General features: G+C 41.4%; 2 protein-coding genes across 3 annotated transcripts; one reads left to right on the forward strand and one right to left on the reverse strand.

Annotated features, from left to right (window-relative positions):
• Positions 1–18: 18 nt before the first annotated feature.
• Positions 19–10,414, forward strand: slc38a7 (solute carrier family 38 member 7). Of its 2 annotated transcripts, none has more exons than XM_034571466.1 (13): positions 19–236; positions 556–614; positions 1,769–2,260; positions 3,169–3,222; positions 3,875–4,019; positions 4,782–4,923; positions 5,014–5,112; positions 5,198–5,255; positions 5,370–5,484; positions 5,690–5,837; positions 6,627–6,826; positions 6,916–6,967; positions 7,500–10,414. In XM_034571466.1, exons 3-13 carry the CDS (start codon positions 2,006–2,008, stop codon positions 7,600–7,602), a joined length of 1,371 nt encoding a protein of 456 aa, XP_034427357.1. In that variant the 5' UTR covers positions 19–236; positions 556–614; positions 1,769–2,005; the 3' UTR covers positions 7,603–10,414. The 2 variants fall into 2 exon arrangements, with proteins under 2 accessions (XP_034427357.1, XP_034427365.1); XM_034571474.1 differs by having other exon boundaries at positions 23–165.
• Positions 9,385–16,407, reverse strand: si:ch211-122f10.4 (lysosomal protective protein). The gene is made up of 11 exons (XM_034571458.1): positions 15,988–16,407; positions 15,275–15,386; positions 15,047–15,184; positions 14,800–14,958; positions 14,545–14,636; positions 12,511–12,595; positions 12,271–12,423; positions 12,049–12,194; positions 10,888–11,050; positions 10,706–10,795; positions 9,385–10,616 (listed from the first exon to the last, which is right to left on the reverse strand). The coding sequence occupies exons 1-11, from the start codon at positions 16,155–16,157 to the stop codon at positions 10,533–10,535; spliced, it is 1,392 nt and encodes a 463-aa protein (XP_034427349.1). The 5' UTR covers positions 16,158–16,407; the 3' UTR covers positions 9,385–10,532.
• Between the last annotated feature and the right edge of the window lie 4 nt (positions 16,408–16,411).

Consider the following 16,411-nt stretch of genomic DNA (forward strand, 5'->3'; position numbering starts at 1 on the left):
CCCAGCTGCTCAGTCACATGACGGAGTGTCACGTGTCTCTGCTGTTTTCACCCAGCTGCTGTGATTCGGAGCTGCTCAGTCATTCTCTGACTGAAAACATTAAAGCTGCTGCCTTCTACACGTTATCCTCCGAGCGGCGACGAGGACACAGCGGAAGTAACCGAGGTAGAGACGTCCACACGTGTGTTGTGTGTCCCTAAAGGTGTGTGGTGTTTGCTAACTGTTTGCTACTGCAGGTGAGCAGAGGACAACACAAGTTATTGTCACGTTAATGAGAAGTCAAACATGGAGTCTCACTGAACGCCGGTGTGTTTATGTCAGCAGCTGATGGTTGAGGTCACATCAGCACAAACAGGTCACACTCTCCGTATCGACCGAGCTGGATTTATTGTTTTATTTGTATGTCTGCTGGCACCAAGAACAGTGTTTTTAAAAGGAGAAACATGTATCTATATTAGTATTAATATCTGTATTGGCTATCCAGCTTGATTGAAACGCTTCTATATATATTTGTGTTTCAGGAAGAGTAAATGAATGTGTGTGTCTCTGTTACAGATCCCTGGTGTGCACCGGGCTGTATGAGAGTCAGGCATCATGGATTTGCAAGGATAAAGGTACGCTCATAAGAATGACTCAAATTAACTCAATTCAGTTTTATTTCTATAGCGCCAAATCACGAGATATATTATCTCAAGGTGCTTTACATAGTGACATTGAGACTTTACTAAATTATAGAGAACCCCAACAGTTCCCACCACGAGCAAACACGACTGTGGATTTAAACAGGAAGTAACCTCTAGCTGAGTAATTAATGTCGTATTTAATACAGTGGCCAAAGTCACAAAAACACCAGAAAGTAGAAATACCTGATAAATGTATGCAATGAATGACTGCATGCGACAGGGAGGCAGTAAAAACGCATGGATTCAAACTCTACAATCCACATGGTGAGAAAATACATTTTCAGTTGTGGCTTTCAACTTTTTTAAGTAGTGTAGTGTAGAGTGTAAATCTATAGAAAGAGTTTTCCATAAAGTTAGGGCCACAACATTGTAAGAACTACCCCCTAATTTTTAATCTGGTTCGTGAGAGGACCACTTAGCCCTGGTCAGAGATTTCTGTTAACCCTATTTAGATGACCTACTTGGGATTGCTGTACGTATGGAGCATGTCAGTGATGTAAGCAGGAGCCTGACCATGCAGTGCTCCGTATGTGGAATCAAGTATCCTAAAATTAAATCCGACATTGATGGGAAGCCAGTTTAAGGATGATAAGATACAGGATAGTGTACTCCACAGTATTGTTAATCCAACTGTCACTGTGTTTTTAGTTTTTATGCTTAAGAGATGCATCGTGGTGTAATAGAAATAATTCTACTGGCTAATCCAAACTTTGCTCTAAAGAGCCACAGATGATCAAAACCTGCTAAACCTGGCAGCCTGCTATATGTTCACATGTGGGTTAACTGACTAACACATTAGACAAGGATACTGGACCTCAACATGTTAAAAAAGTGACTGAAGATAATTTTCAAATTATTTCTTTATCAAGAAATCATAGTTTCAATTAAAAAATGTATGTCATCCTGTGAGTGAGCATCTCTTTCAGGAAAACAGTATCTGTGAATCTGCCTCTTTTATATTCATTTACACATGAAGTCCAACTGCTCATTTACAGTAATTTACGTACTTTGTTGATAAGAAAACGTGTTCAGTTGTTATTTTCCAGTGCATGTGTCTAGAATATGCAAACTATGTTTCTGTACAGGTCGAGCACTGAGTGGCTCCACCATCACACTGGTGATAATTGAGAAACATCAGCTGCTCCTGAGAGTTGTGGATCTAAAGTGGCTGGACAAAAAATATTCCATCTGCACACGAGGGATCATTCGTCCCTTCACTCAGACGCTCTGATCCACTTCACTTCCCCTTGGATTCAGACAGTTGAAAACTGATCTTCAGGTTTTAGTGAGGCTTCACACGCCGAGCCGCAGCCCATCAAGTCATGGCGATCAACGCTGACATGGAGGACTGGGGTGGCATTGGGAGCAGCGACTCTGGAGAAAGGGCGTGGCTCCTGCAGAGCCCCAGCGTGGACTCCGTGCAGCACCTTGAGACGGACAGGAGGGGGAGTAGTGGGGTGTCGTCTCTGGCAGCAGTCTTCATTGTGGTGAATGCGGCGCTGGGGGCGGGTCTGCTCAACTTCCCCGCAGCTTTCAATATGGCTGGAGGAGTAACTGCAGGAGTGATGCTTCAAATGGTGAGAGGAGATCGCACGACTCCTGTTCCCTGTTGAATGAAGCACGTGTTCTCCGCTCTAAGCCTTTGCTCTAATTTGGCTGAATGATGTGGCCAAAGTTATATTCAGGCGTTATCGATAAATGTCATATTATTTCCTTTTAGGTTTTAAGACAGATGTTTGCTCCTGAATGAAGGTTGTGGTTTTAAACTCTGAGCAGAGAATGACAAAATCGTTGTAAACAGCTAAACATTTTACAAACTGAGGTGGAACAGTTAATGTGTTTAAACCTTTTCTACCTGTTTACACAATGCATAAGCATTGTATCAATATTTCAGATTTTGTTGTGTTGCTTTTGATGAAAATTATTGTGATTTGTTTTTGATACTGTTTTATTGCCCACCCCTAGTTTTAATATCACAAATTCGGTTGCAACCCCCCAAAAATTCATTTTTAATTCATCTGATTATAATTTTCCTTGAGCAATATCTTCCCAATTAACTTGAAGTAGTGTCTTAAATTAAAGTCGGCCCTGGAGCCAAAACACACTTCAGTTCAACAGCGAGAAGGAAACCACTCTGGGCAATAATGTCCAATCAAAGCTTTGTAGAAAAAGAATCCTCCTTCGTTTTAGACTGCGAAACATAAACCCACCAACCTTTTATCAGGCTGATTTACATTTCAACTACTTCAAACCAGTGGAAAAAACATTGTTTCGCCTGATAAATTACTAAAGTTTCTGCCTGATTGTAAATAACTTAAACTAAACCTGGCTTCAGCACAGACGGACACAGTATTTACATTAGTCTGCAGTGATTGCAGTGATTGAACACATTCCGACTGTCTGTGTTTGTTTAGTGAGCAACGAAGCTACTGATAGACATTGAAATGTGATCTATAACATGATGCTTCCTGTTTCTCTCTTTCAGTTTATGCTGATCTTCATTATCACTGGACTGGTGATTCTCGGCTACTGTTCCAAGGTCTGTGACTTCCTCAACATTCTTTATCTCTCACTGTTTCAACCTTTTGCTCTTTTACTTTCCTCCAACATCTACATTCTCTGATGTCATTATTTATCCTTCATAAGTGCTGGAATTATCAGAGCAGTTTATGCACATTTTTCTTGTCTGGTTGTTCATTAAATAGTAGAGCGTTGCACAAATGATCAGACTTTCACTTCCTGTTTGCCTCGGACTTATGCTTCGATGTTAAAACACTGTGGATTGAGTCAGCACATTTTACACTTTCAAGGTCACAGTGGCTTCAAAAACATTGTCTTTGGCCTCTTGAATGTGATATCTCAAGACCGCTTAAGGGAATTTCTTCAACTTTTGATCAGTTGTCACTTTTACGTGATTGTTTCAATTGGGGGGGAAAAAAAGTGTGTTGAAATATGTACACAGAAACTGCACTGGTCAGGTAATTATTCATGAAATATAACATTAATACCCTAAAATAAGTTTTTCTAATCTATGCATATTGCCAAACGAACGATGACTGGGAATGTCTAATAACTGCTGATATTTTTTCCAGCCAGTTAATGTATCACTCAGGCTCTAATGTGAAAGTCATATTTGACTTAAAACCTCTTGGTTTTAGTTTAACCCAATTCTATCTGTTTGGTTTCTCCAGGTCAGTAATGAAGGCACCTATCAGGAGGTTGTTCGAGCCACGTGTGGGAAAGTCACAGGAGTCGTATGTGAGGTGGCCATCGCCATCTACACCTTCGGCACTTGCATCGCTTTCTTTATTGTCATAGGGGACCAGCTGGATCGCTGTAAGTATCGCCATTCACCTGCCAGCCACCCTCGGCTTTATTTAGTGCTGATTGTTCTTTCACCTACATTTGCCTGACATTTATTTATCAAAGGGAGACGTCTGGTCATAGTAGTGTTGATTAGCTTTTTACAAAAGGCAGTGGCATCATTGAAGAGAGCAAAGAGCATCAAGAACAACACCACTCAGCGTTTTCGCTCAGTAAATGTGTCGCTCATGTGATCCACTCTTGCATTTCCTTGCACTGAGATGCTGACTGTGTAGAAATCCTACTCCAGGCTGCTTCTGCAAATAGACGGTGACCTTCCACCTCTTCCTGTCTGTCTTTTGACATGACTGAATGAAGTTGCTGTGACTTCAATTAAGCAAATCTCTGCCGTGTCTGCAGCAGTTTGATAATTCCAACTGTGGCACTCTCTTAACTTTTCTCCGGCGTACAGCCTCCCTCCTCATATTCCCCAAGTCGCTCACAGGGAACAATTCTTAAATATCAACCAATGTCAGAAAATGCTCAATATAAATCCAGAGCAGTCCTTTAGCTTCAACGTCGACAAAGGCCAAAATAATATAATCAATATATCGATATAAAAAATCCAGATATCCAAAAATGTAATTACAATAACTTAACTTCCTAATAAACAAGAACAGGAGAAAATGTGCTCAAAAGGAAATTGTCAGTCTACCCCTTCTGACTCTCAAACACAAAGTCATAACAGTCGGTCCTTCTCAAAGGTTTTTGTAAATTCCTGTTTCTGCTTTGCAGTGATAGCAGTTGTGGCTCATGACGCAGACAACACCGGTGGCTTCTGGTACACTGACCGCAAATTCACCATTGTTGTCACTGCAGTCTTGGTTATTCTTCCTCTCTCCATTCCCAAAGAGATTGGATTTCAGAAATACGCCAGGTACACTCCGCTTGATTTCTCACTGAGGATGAAAATCAGTTCATGTTTTCTTGACTCTTTAGGTTTTATCTGATTTGTTCTTCTTTGCAGTGCACTGAGTGTGATGGGAACATGGTATGTTACCATTGTGGTCATTATAAAGTACATCTGGCCAGATAAAGAGGTGACTCCAGGATATGTTCCCACCAGGTGAGTCCGACACTCATTTGATCTTTGTCCGTCGACTCTTTCACACACAAACCTTGTCGCTTTGCTAAATCATTGTTTGTTACAGCGCTGCCTCCTGGACAGCGGTTTTCAATGCAATGCCCACCATATGCTTTGGTTTCCAGGTAATCTCATTTGGTTTAATCTGAGATCATATAATTACACCTTTCTTAATATTGGATTATGATATTGATGGATTATTTTTGTCGTATGCTCTTCCTGCTGACCTCTCTCTGCAGTGCCATGTCAGCTGTGTGCCGGTGTTCAACAGCATGAGCAAGAAGGATCTCAAACCTTGGGGACTCGTGGTCACACTCGGCATGATAATCTGCCTCTTTGTTTACACAGGAACAGGTACTGTGTCGGTTGGATGGTTAATGTGTTTACTTAAAACACAATGTGCACTCATTAAAATGTCTATGAACTTTGTAACAGGCTGCAGAACGTTTCTCCTCTATTGGTTCTTGGGATCAGATGTATAAAACATTATGCATTGTGTAGCAGCATGTGTCTCGTGATCTGCTGTCAATACTGAAGTTAGCTCTTTGTGTTTGATCAGGCGTCTGTGGCTTCCTGACGTTTGGCTCCAATGTCAGTCAGGATGTGTTGATGTCGTATCCTCCTGATGATATTGCTGTGGCCATTGCAAGAGGTTTTATTGTTATCTGTGTGATCACATCCTATCCCATTCTACACTTCTGTGGCAGGTAAGATACAGTACAAACTAGAGCTGCTATAAGCAGCAGTGGGTCGGGGGAGTTCTTCCCTGACTGATGTATCAACTGTACGGAAGCATATTGCATTCGCTGCCTTGTTTTTCTGAATTAATAAGATTATGTTCTGTTTTCATGAGGAATAAAAATCTGCTCTGCTCTCAAAACTGTTTCAGAAAACACAATCTTAATTCATAAAAGCTGAGCAGACTAGTAAAAATGTCATTAGCTCCACATGAACCAAATGTTTGGGATAAGCCTCCCACACGGTAACATTAACTTATTGTCAACATAAACACAGATACTCGAATATCTGAGCTCAGCTAATATCATCTACTGAATCTGCCATGATGATTGATCACTGTACTGATGCTCTGGATCACTGAATAATTTTCAGTGTAGATACTGCACCTAATAAATGTATAGAGAATCGACTAGATGTGTCCAATGATCTACATTAAATATGTCAAAAATATAAAACATTCTAATGTATGACGTTATTTACAGTCCAGGAACAATATGTATTTACAGCATCTTGTTACCTCACAAATGATACAGTTACATTCAGGAGGATCTACAGTTTTATCATTTTAAAAAGTGGGGAGAAAAAAAAGCTCTGGTGTTGAGTCAATATCTTCAGTTAAGTTTTCAGAAACTGTATTGTTGATTTAAAACAGTAATTTGTTGCATTCCTCTTCAGTGATACAGAGAAGTTTTATGATTTATCAATGTTCTTTATGAAACCTATCCGCACTGCTCTCGTGTGTGATCGTGTGGCTCCAGGGCCGTTATCGAAGGGCTTTGGCTGCGTTTCCAAGGCGAGCAGGTGGAAGTGTGCGTGCGACGCGAGCAGAAGAGGAGGATCCTGCAGACCCTGGTGTGGTTCGTCATCACCCTCGTCCTCGCCCTCTTCATCCCAGATATTGGTCGGGTGATCTCTCTGATTGGAGGACTGGCAGCCTGTTTTATCTTCGTCTTTCCGGGTAAAACTACCCTCAATGAGTTTGCTGCTGTTTCTCGTTTCTGCATTTAAAGGTCAATATCTTTATGCGACGTCTCTTGTACTTGGCAGGTTTGTGTTTGATGCAAGCCAAACTATCAGAGACAGACCGCCGCACTGCCAGGTGAGATACTGCTTATTCATGTATGAGTCGGTTAAATCAAAATGTCTCCATGCTCACATACATGGCTGGGTGCTGCACTGTAGCTACACATGAGTAGTGAGGATGTGTGTCGCTGTAGTTTATTCACTCTTTTTGTTCTTTCGCTCACTACCCAAGACTCATAACCATACGTGAGTGTTGGAACATAGGTTGATCGGTAAATCAACATCTTTGCCTTGCGGCTTAGCTCCCTCTCCACCACGGTCCAGTACAACGCCTGCATACTGCTGCACCGACCCACACTGACTTCATCTTCCCCCTCACTCTGTGAACAAGACCCTGACATGCTTAAACACTTTCACGTGGGGCAGCAACTCACCCACAACCTGGAGAGAGCTATTTGCTATGACTTTATATTTTCATATTGGGTTTATCAAAGCTTTTTATATATTTATTTGTGGTTTCTTTAACTTTGTCCATCTGTTTCAGTGTCGGAAATAAAAATGTTGAATTCAGGTTCTCAGACACTAATGACCTCGTTCTCTTTTTACAGCTGGCATGGATTAGTCATCTTTGGTGTTGTCATGGTTGTAATTGGCACCTTCATCTTTGGCCTCACCACAACCAACTCCATCTATCAAGACGTCGTCAGCTAAGAGGAGTGTTCTTCGTCGTTGAATGAGGGGAGTGATTAGTCCTGTGCTGCTAATATGACCAACTGGATAAGACGGAGAAGCATCTCATGACACTCATTTAAACAAAATCAATACCACTGCAGCATGTGACATCCCTGCGCCACACAGAGCTCTGCGCTCAGTCAGGGAGCAGTCGAACACACCATACAATGCCGAGTGACTTCAGACACTTTGCCTTTTTAATTTCTCTTTTATTTAAATTGCATGTTTTATTCTTTTTATGGTGCTTTTAAGTTGCAGTGAAATGGTGTAGTCATTCCACAGGCTTTCCTCGGCTCTGGAGCCTGCATGGGTGACACATTCCTGTTTACAAGAGCTGGAGGAATTTGTATAGATTTTCTTTTTTTTTCTTTAGATAACATTGTTTTTGTATTGTAACTCTAAATCGTATCTTTCTTATCATTGAGAATTGACAGGCGCTGGTTCCCACGTCTACACTTTGTCTCTGCTGATAATTGACCCACTTCTCAAGACGTTTGTCTCTTTTTCCAATGACAAATTGAACCGAGTGATGGGTTTGCACACACTAGGACACAACATGGTTATTGAGTGTTGTGTTAACTGCAGGGCTGATTGATTTGTTTACTTCCAGTTTTCAGGTTTTTATACTACATGTATTACACTTTAGAATAGATGCAGGGAGTCATTTTTCTTGGTTTCATAATTAGCTATGAGGTTAAATCATGTTGGTTAAGTTTGTACAAAGCTGCGATCATGAAGCCAAACAGGCCTCAAAAACCGGGTTGGTTACAATGTGTGAAACAGCAAAGTGTCAAACAGGCTGAAAAGCACATGGGGCCATCCACTTTGCACAGATCTGCAGGGTGAGCAAGACGAGCAGCACGTCTTCCGACGGGATGTGAAATCTCAAGTCTCTTCAGGGTGCAGGTTCCTGACAGAGCAGGGTTTTTAAATGACTCCGTAACCGACGGGTTTCAGTCGGCACTTGTACACGCTGCAACTGACGGAGTTCAGGAGAAGACACGTAGTTGAATGTTGAGCAGGAGGTTTAACATCGCTCAAGAATGTTTTTTTTTTTTGCTAAAACCAAAGTGTGAACTTTATGTTGTTTGATGCTCCTCATCTATTCAACACTAACAATGTTATCTGGTAAGATGTAGTAAATTATTTCATGAAATTACTGTTTCAATCAAGTTGCAAATGAATTAAGTATATTTAACCTGAACAATCAAAGCTAAACTGACTAATCCTGGTTTTACATTTAGTTCATTAACTTCAGGAATTCTGTTTGATCCATAATGTAAGACTGAGCCTTGTTTTTACCAGGTTTCAGTCAACTCAGCAATAAGGTGTTTTACCTTTTTAGATGAGGGGCAAATGGTAAAAGGGATTTCTTTGTTTGGGTCCTGGTGGATTAATACAACTTATTTATAGAGGGAAAGAAGCTGCAGTGTAAACATTAATGCTGTGTGGGACCCGACACTGTTCATAGCGTCTTTGTTTTATTACAATTTCTTTTAAGGTTTTAAATAGTTTTCAACCATTTGAGATTTGTTTTCTTTCTTACTCTTTTGGTGAATTTCCAATTTGTCATTGATTTTCAGGCTGGTAAAATGTTCAACTCTTTTCTGAGGCTTTGTATTAATCAAATCATGTGTCCCTGCTGTCTCACACAGAACTACGACTCTGCAAATATGTCAGTATTAGGAAAATATTTTAAGAACCTACTTATGATGCTCCAATAAATTCCATTCAAAGCATGTGAATGAATCTGACAATCCATGTGTTCAAAAATAACATTTAATAAAAAGACAAATGAAAAGTTACAGCGTTTACCCAGACTGGTTCCATTCCATTTATCTCCTTTAAATCACTTCAGCTACATTTGTTGAAAATATCAATACTGTAGCCATCCTGAAGATGTGAATATCCCCAAAGCTCAATTTTCCCAATTGAATCATCTCAAAATCCAAAGTGATGCACAGAAGAATCAACCGCACAAATGGTAAGGCATACAAAAGCTTAAACTGCATGAACAATTAAAGTGATAAATGTCCCAAAAGTAATTTTCCCTGTTAATCATCTTTCCTGAGATCAACCATGTAAAAAGTGATAGTGCAAAACCCCGAGATGAGACTTGTTTCAGAAACTGATCATTTAAACCCCCGAGTCAGTTACAGCAGCAACTTTCTCTGGACCTTTATTCAACAGTTTCTCTCTGTTGCCCCCTGCTGGGCTTAGAAGAGCAGTTTGATAATGTGCTCCATCACCTCAGTAAACAGCTGATATCAGAGCTCATTAATTTGCAGAGGTTTATTTTGGGGGAAAGATTTAAATCCCTTCTGGACAATGTTTGTTACCCAGTTGTGCAAGATATTTAAATGCAAAATAAACATCTGAAGATTCAGTCAGTTTGAATGTAAGTCACTGAAACCATGGGTCTGTCAGACTGAGGTTACAGTCAGATCTATATAACTGATCTACATTTTAATCATGTGCTGCCATATTACATTTGAATAAATAGTTTCAAACATTTAATCCTACAGTTTATAAACCATTAAGGAAATTACAATCTGCTAAATAATGCAGTTGAATTACGTGGACTAGGCCAAATACAATATAACCGTGTTAACTGACTCTTCTACGACACAGGCTGCTGTGTGTTTAAAGACAATGTACATTGCCACACATTAGCCTTTGCAGCTCTGCTCTTTTATTTCCCCCCCCATTTAACCTCATTGAAATCACAATGTCAGAGCTCCACTGATGATGGCTTTTTAATCCCCATTCACCAGGCTCACACTAAACAGAGTAAATATATATTGATGGAACTAACTCAGATCAGTTATTCTGGAACAACAGAATAACTCACACTGCTCATCTCAGGGTTCAGTTTATCTGAAGCAGGCTACAGGTGAACATATACAGTCTCAGTAGGATCCATTGGTTAGGAAGGACTGGAACATGTGAAGAGCTGGACCTGGAGCCCACTGAGGAACCATGTGGCCGGCACCCTGAAACACAGGACAACAGTATTTCACAATGATGGCACCACATCACAGTGCTTCCCTGGCAGACACTCAACACCACACTGGTGGGTTACCTTGACTGTGAGGAAGGTTACGTTTCCAAACTGTTGGTAGAATCCTGCAATCTGGTCCTCATGAATCCAGTGCTGGTACTTTGTGGTCGCCTGAGAACAGAAGAAGTGTATCTGGTTGTGGTTCTGGATGGAAAAGCCTTAAATACAAATATACATGTTTTAGAATATTTCCTTGAATTAACCTTTATGCCGAGATCCTCCACAAACCACTGGTCTCCCAGGAAGTTACAGGCCATGTCAGTGTCTCCGTTGTAGACGAGCGCCCGCAGGCCCAGAGACATCAGCTTCAGATACACCTCCTTCATTGTTGGGTACTGGTTGGTGTAATTCTCTCCAACATCATCACTGTAATGAAGTGTTCATCATCATCCAACCTGACTGCACAGACACAGGACGGCTACAGATGACTCAATACAAAGTCCAGACTGCAACGAGCTGAAATTGATCCTTCACTGTGTTCAAAACCAGGAGGGCTGATGTAGAGTGTACATTCATGTCCAACTCCTCCCACTACCCTGAAATGAATCCAAAATATCCTGAATACAAATGTTGCCATCTTATGCATTTGGAGCCAGAGTCCTCTTGGGAGCAATCTGGGGATGGAGCCGGGTTAGTTGAGTCCCATGATACATGGGATCGACCAATCATGAGTCAGTCTCAACTGTCAATCATTTCACCCTGTTTTTATAGCATCAAATTTACGAATTAAAACCCAACCTATCACAAACAGAAAAAAGGGTGTACATTGACTTTATGTTATCTTTAGTTTGGTCCATGTCCCATCCACTTACATGGGTTTATGACCTGTACTGCAGTCGGCCAATAGGTGGCGATCAAGACACTTTGGCTTCAATTTTGGAATGCAGTCGTGTTGTCCATCTTCATATACAGTCTATACACACACACACCAGACTGTATAGGAAGATGTAGTTTGACAGGTTTATTGGAAATTTAAATATTGTTTAGCTGCCATGAACTCATTTTCCTTTTTATCTTTTCACCAACATATTTTGCATTTCAAATTTGCTTTACGTGTGTTAATGAAGTGTTTTAATGGCTCAGATGCCACAAGTATCGACTCATAATGTATACAAGTCTCGAAAGCACTGCAATACAGTTTGAAACCGGTCAAACAGATGCCAAATTTACAATCAGATGACCGAACAAAGGTTTCTGGATTTATAAAAGGTGGTAAGAGGAGATCTGATGTAATTTGTTGTGATACAAGCAGGACACAGCCAGAGGAATCAGTTACCTCTAACTGAATTCATGATTTGTCCACAGACCACAAGAGGGACTTAAGATGAAGCCGATTTAATTATAATCATTTCACTGCAACATACCTGCAGATGTCCCATGGTGGCAGTACATCAGGAATGTGTAGAGCCTTCTTCACGTCGCCCCTGTTCAGCCAGTTCATCTGTGCTGTGCTATTTATGCAGGGAGGAACTTCACCCAGGGACACGGAGGAAGTCACTCTGTCTGAAAACTACATTAAAACAAAGTTTAACAATAACACAAGACAATCAGAACGTTAAGCAGAGGTGAAAGGGTAAAACGCTCACCTTGTGTCTCTGCAGAGGTTTCCTGTAGTTCCTAAACAGATGAATCATGCTCCTCTCATAGCCTCTGTGGAATCTATTGGGACCCTCACAGTCCAAGTAGAGGGCGTATTCATTCAGTCCACTGTTATACACGATATCGAAGGCCTCCATCACCTGAAGGGAGACGAGGAAGAAGTGAAATTTGAAAAGAGCGACACTAGAAAATCCAAGTTAGACACCAGTAGAAATAGTGCACGTTACCAGCTCCTTGCAGGATTCCAACGTGGAGTTGTGAAAGTTACAAGTCCCCTTCTCACAGCAGTTTTTGTTCAGATCCCGCCACAAACTGCACAGACAATAAAAACTTTAAAATTAGAAATCTCTGCATCCACTAATCTGCAGCTTACAACGTCATGTATTTTAACCCATTTACCGTGATCTAAAATTTGACACTCACACTGCCTTACAAACACAAACTAAACATACACGGTATTGTGCCATCTATACTGTATTCCTGCTTTAGTTTCTTGACTGTTAGTGGTACACATAAAAACCAAGATACAAAAATGTGGAGAATGTCTGGAGCTACATTTGCGTTCTCCCAATCAGCCCCTCTCAGAAAATTCAGGAGGTCTGAAATGACCTCAACTGTCAAAGCCCTCTTAAAATGTATGTATAGTAAAAAAACAATTCAGAAATTCTAATAATATGTTGACCAAGAAAAACAAGCTGTTGTAGCAGAGAACTGATCTTCATATAACACCCAGTCTCCATTTTACATATAGATGTAATTTACTGTCAAAAGCCACATAGATTACATTAGACTTAACAATGACCCACATTTCATTTCCTCTGATACCTCACATCTCCCATGTTCTGATTAGGGTTGCAAAGGGGCGGAAAATTTCCGGTAAATTTCCGGAAACTTTCCATGGGAAGTTAAGCGTGGGAATTTTGACACTTTTTTGCAAATGTTAGCTTATAACAGGTAACTTAAATGTAGTTGAAAACAAGACTAGGCAAGCCTAGCTCAGCTGGAACCTGGCTGCAGCTAGTTGGGAACATTGTCTGCCAGAAACGTAAACCTATGACTTTGTTGTTTTTGAACGTCTTTGTCATTACCTAGCATATTGATTACTTGTTACACTGAAGCCATGTTCATTTTAATACCAAGTTTATTTGTATACAGTAGGCTAACTTTTTACAGCAGTGAGAGTAGGATGCATGCATGTCCACACAAAAGTACACCATCACCTCGATTACTCGCGGCTGTTGGGGTCCATCAAAAAAGCGCGAGTTGGGCTACTTATCAAAAATAAAAGTAATTACCGCAAATTAAAGGCTGAGCAATAAAAACGTCATTCAAAACTCTATTTTAAAGATGTATGGAATGCAGCACACGCTGTGTTTCTTTGAAAAGGATGTCGCTAGCTATTGTAAACCAAATTGACAGAATTAATGGATTGTTTTATTTTTCTCTCAACCCGACATGATCAAATGCGTCAAATGAAAGTCCGAAGTCCTCTTGTCCGAGAAAGCACGCAGTATCCATTATTGATTGACAACGCAAACAGGTGACTGTATTTATAGTCCACAGGAACAAAATTGTCTTGCTGGCAAGTGGCTAACGTTAGCAATTCTAGATCTTGCAGCATGATCTTGGTTAAAACAACCAAGATCATGGTTGATGACGTCATCAGCATCGCTTTCTCCTCCGCTGAGCCACAGTAGACATTTAACACCTGTGAACTACTTCCCATTAACTTCCCCTACGCACTTCACATCCATTTCCTCTAAATTAAAAATATATTCAGAAACCACCAATACTCATCTCCAACATACTGTCACATAGAGGAAACTGCTGAGGTCAGATTTTCATATTTAAGTCCATCGTTCCTGCAGGTTTTGATAAGTTTTCGCTGACCGGGTTCTATCCTGAGATCCACATGGAGACGGTAGAGTTCTACTCACAAATGGATTAAGTGAAAAATGTCATTTTTAAAATTTGTATTAGAAATGTTTGCACGCATGTCTGCTTATGACAAAACAAAATGTTTATATTTATGTCTGTATATGACAAGGTAAATACAGTTAGTATAAATTACCCAAAAGTTTCCAGTTTATTCCCATGGAAAGTTTCCAACTTTGAATATTCCCGGAATTTTGCAACCCTAGTTCTGATCACAGCTATTTTATCCAAAATTAAACATCAAGCACAGAAACAAGGCTTTAATATTTGTATAGTATTCCTCGTAGTAAAAAGGAAACAAGCTTCCTCTACAATGTGCCACTTACTCGTCTCCAAAGAGGCCGTGGTAGTAACCAAAGTAGATCAAAGTTTGGTCATTGAGAGCAAAGCTGCTGATTCCGTTTCCCACTGCGAAGCCCTGAAAACAAGTCATTGTTCAAAGAGAACAGATTTATCCAACTGAAAGTAAACCTGGCTTAGTTCCTCTGAAGGGCAGAGTTTCCATCATCAGACTGTATTGTGGAAGCAGTACTGACAGAGAGCACCTGATCGTGCTGGTGATACAAAACAAACAGACTCACCTTGAAGTTGATCCGGGCAGGTCCTGTAGCCACGAGCAGGCTGAGGGTTGGGGCATAGACTCCACCGTAACTTTCTCCAAAGATGAAGAAGTCATTTCGAGTGAAATTTGGGAACTTGGTAAAGAAACCCTGCAGCGCTGCATAGTTGTCAGCAGCAACCTAAGAGAACATATGAAATTATTTCTTATCCAGTTTGTTCTGATAGTTTTCTTTGCTTTTTAAATCTCCTACAATTAACAGAACTCACCTGGTTGTCATTGGTTGTGTAGTTGTGGTCATCAGAGTAGGAGTATCCCACCCCTGCTGGAGATTCCAGATACAGCACGTTGGCGATCTTGTTCCAGCTGAATTTGTTCTCATACAGTGTGGCCCCGTTATCGTTCACCTGAAAAGTTCAAATTCAACAGTGCCGACTCAGATTGACGTTACATTCAGTGCACAGGTATAAACGTATGCACACAGTGAGCATGCTCACATGGAACGGTCCATTCTCTGACAGCAATCCATCCAGCGAGCTGCAGCCTGGGCCTCCATTCAGCCAGAGCACCAGAGGGTCGCTGAGCGGGTCCCTCTGAGAGGTCACGAACCTGCAGGGGATCAGGACCACGGTCAGAGAGGCCGAACTGCACCATACAGGTCAATACTCAAGTTTGCGTCCCAACTTCTGCACATGAGAGTTTCTATCTTTTTAACCGAATGGACCGACATCTGTACACCTTCACACCACATTAAACAAAACAACGTTTGCCTTTTCTAAAATAACTTATGACACACTCCAAAGATGTGTGCAAGGATTCACAATTTTTCATAGTGACATTATGCTACAAGGTGAATGTTTTTGTCAAAGAAAATTAAATCCTCGTGTGTGTTGCTGTTGGATAACAGCCCAGGTCACTTCACTGCTATAGTTCACATCCTCAGGAGCGTTTCAAAGGACTCTGCGGGCCAGGGGCACATAGGTGGTGAGGTTATTAATTATTACACAGTTTGTCAGAGGGGAAGTTTCACTGCAGAACTGTTGATGCCTGACGGACATGTTGCTTACAAGTACTTATACTAAAGTGCAGGAAGCTGTTGTGCTGCAGCGACCTCCCTCTCCAGGTGTGTAGACACGAAGAGAGACGCCCAGTAGGTGTGAGGACAAACATACACGCATCTGCTTTCCACGCTTCCACCACAGTTTCTTACCAGTAATGGAAAAACCTCCCCGGTCCTACTCGCAGGTACCCGGACCACTGCCGGTAGTTGGGCTTGAACATCATACCCGGCAGTTGTGTCACCTCGTCCGGGGCGTACTGAGCCCAGGAGCCGAGCTGCAGCACGGCGAGCAAACACAGCAGCAGCCCGCAGGACAACATCAGCGAGCCGAACACTGCCGCTGACGACGGAGACGGAAACAGCCCGAGTGTGTTCACGAGAGAAGACGGTTTCAAAACCAGAGACTCAACTTCCTCCTCTGTCCTGCTCCGCAGCTCCGCGTGCAGGTCATATGATTGCTGCTGAGGGTCACGTGACCAGCGTCTGAGTCCGCACTGCGTTATATACAGTCCGCGCGCGCACACAAACACACACACACACACACAAACACCCAGATTTCCCCCCAGATCCTAAC

This window comes from Hippoglossus hippoglossus, chromosome 3 (genome assembly GCF_009819705.1).
Source record: "Hippoglossus hippoglossus isolate fHipHip1 chromosome 3, fHipHip1.pri, whole genome shotgun sequence".
NCBI lineage: Eukaryota > Metazoa > Chordata > Actinopteri > Pleuronectiformes > Pleuronectidae > Hippoglossus > Hippoglossus hippoglossus.

Excerpts from the sequence above, each read along its gene's own strand:
- slc38a7 (XM_034571466.1), top strand. The coding sequence starts at position 2,006 with ATGGCGATCAACGCTGACATGGAGGACTGGGGTGGCATTGGGAGCAGC. Across the intron at positions 3,223-3,874 it reads TTCTCGGCTACTGTTCCAAG|GTCAGTAATGAAGGCACCTA; the intron begins GTCTGTGACTTC and ends TGGTTTCTCCAG. Across the intron at positions 5,113-5,197 it reads CCAGGATATGTTCCCACCAG|CGCTGCCTCCTGGACAGCGG; the intron begins GTGAGTCCGACA and ends TGTTTGTTACAG.
- si:ch211-122f10.4 (XM_034571458.1), bottom strand. The coding sequence starts at position 16,157 with ATGTTGTCCTGCGGGCTGCTGCTGTGTTTGCTCGCCGTGCTGCAGCTC. Across the intron at positions 15,185-15,274 it reads CAGAGAATGGACCGTTCCAT|GTGAACGATAACGGGGCCAC; the intron begins GTGAGCATGCTC and ends TGAACTTTTCAG. Across the intron at positions 10,796-10,887 it reads TGGAGGATCTCGGCATAAAG|GCGACCACAAAGTACCAGCA; the intron begins GTTAATTCAAGG and ends TTCTGTTCTCAG.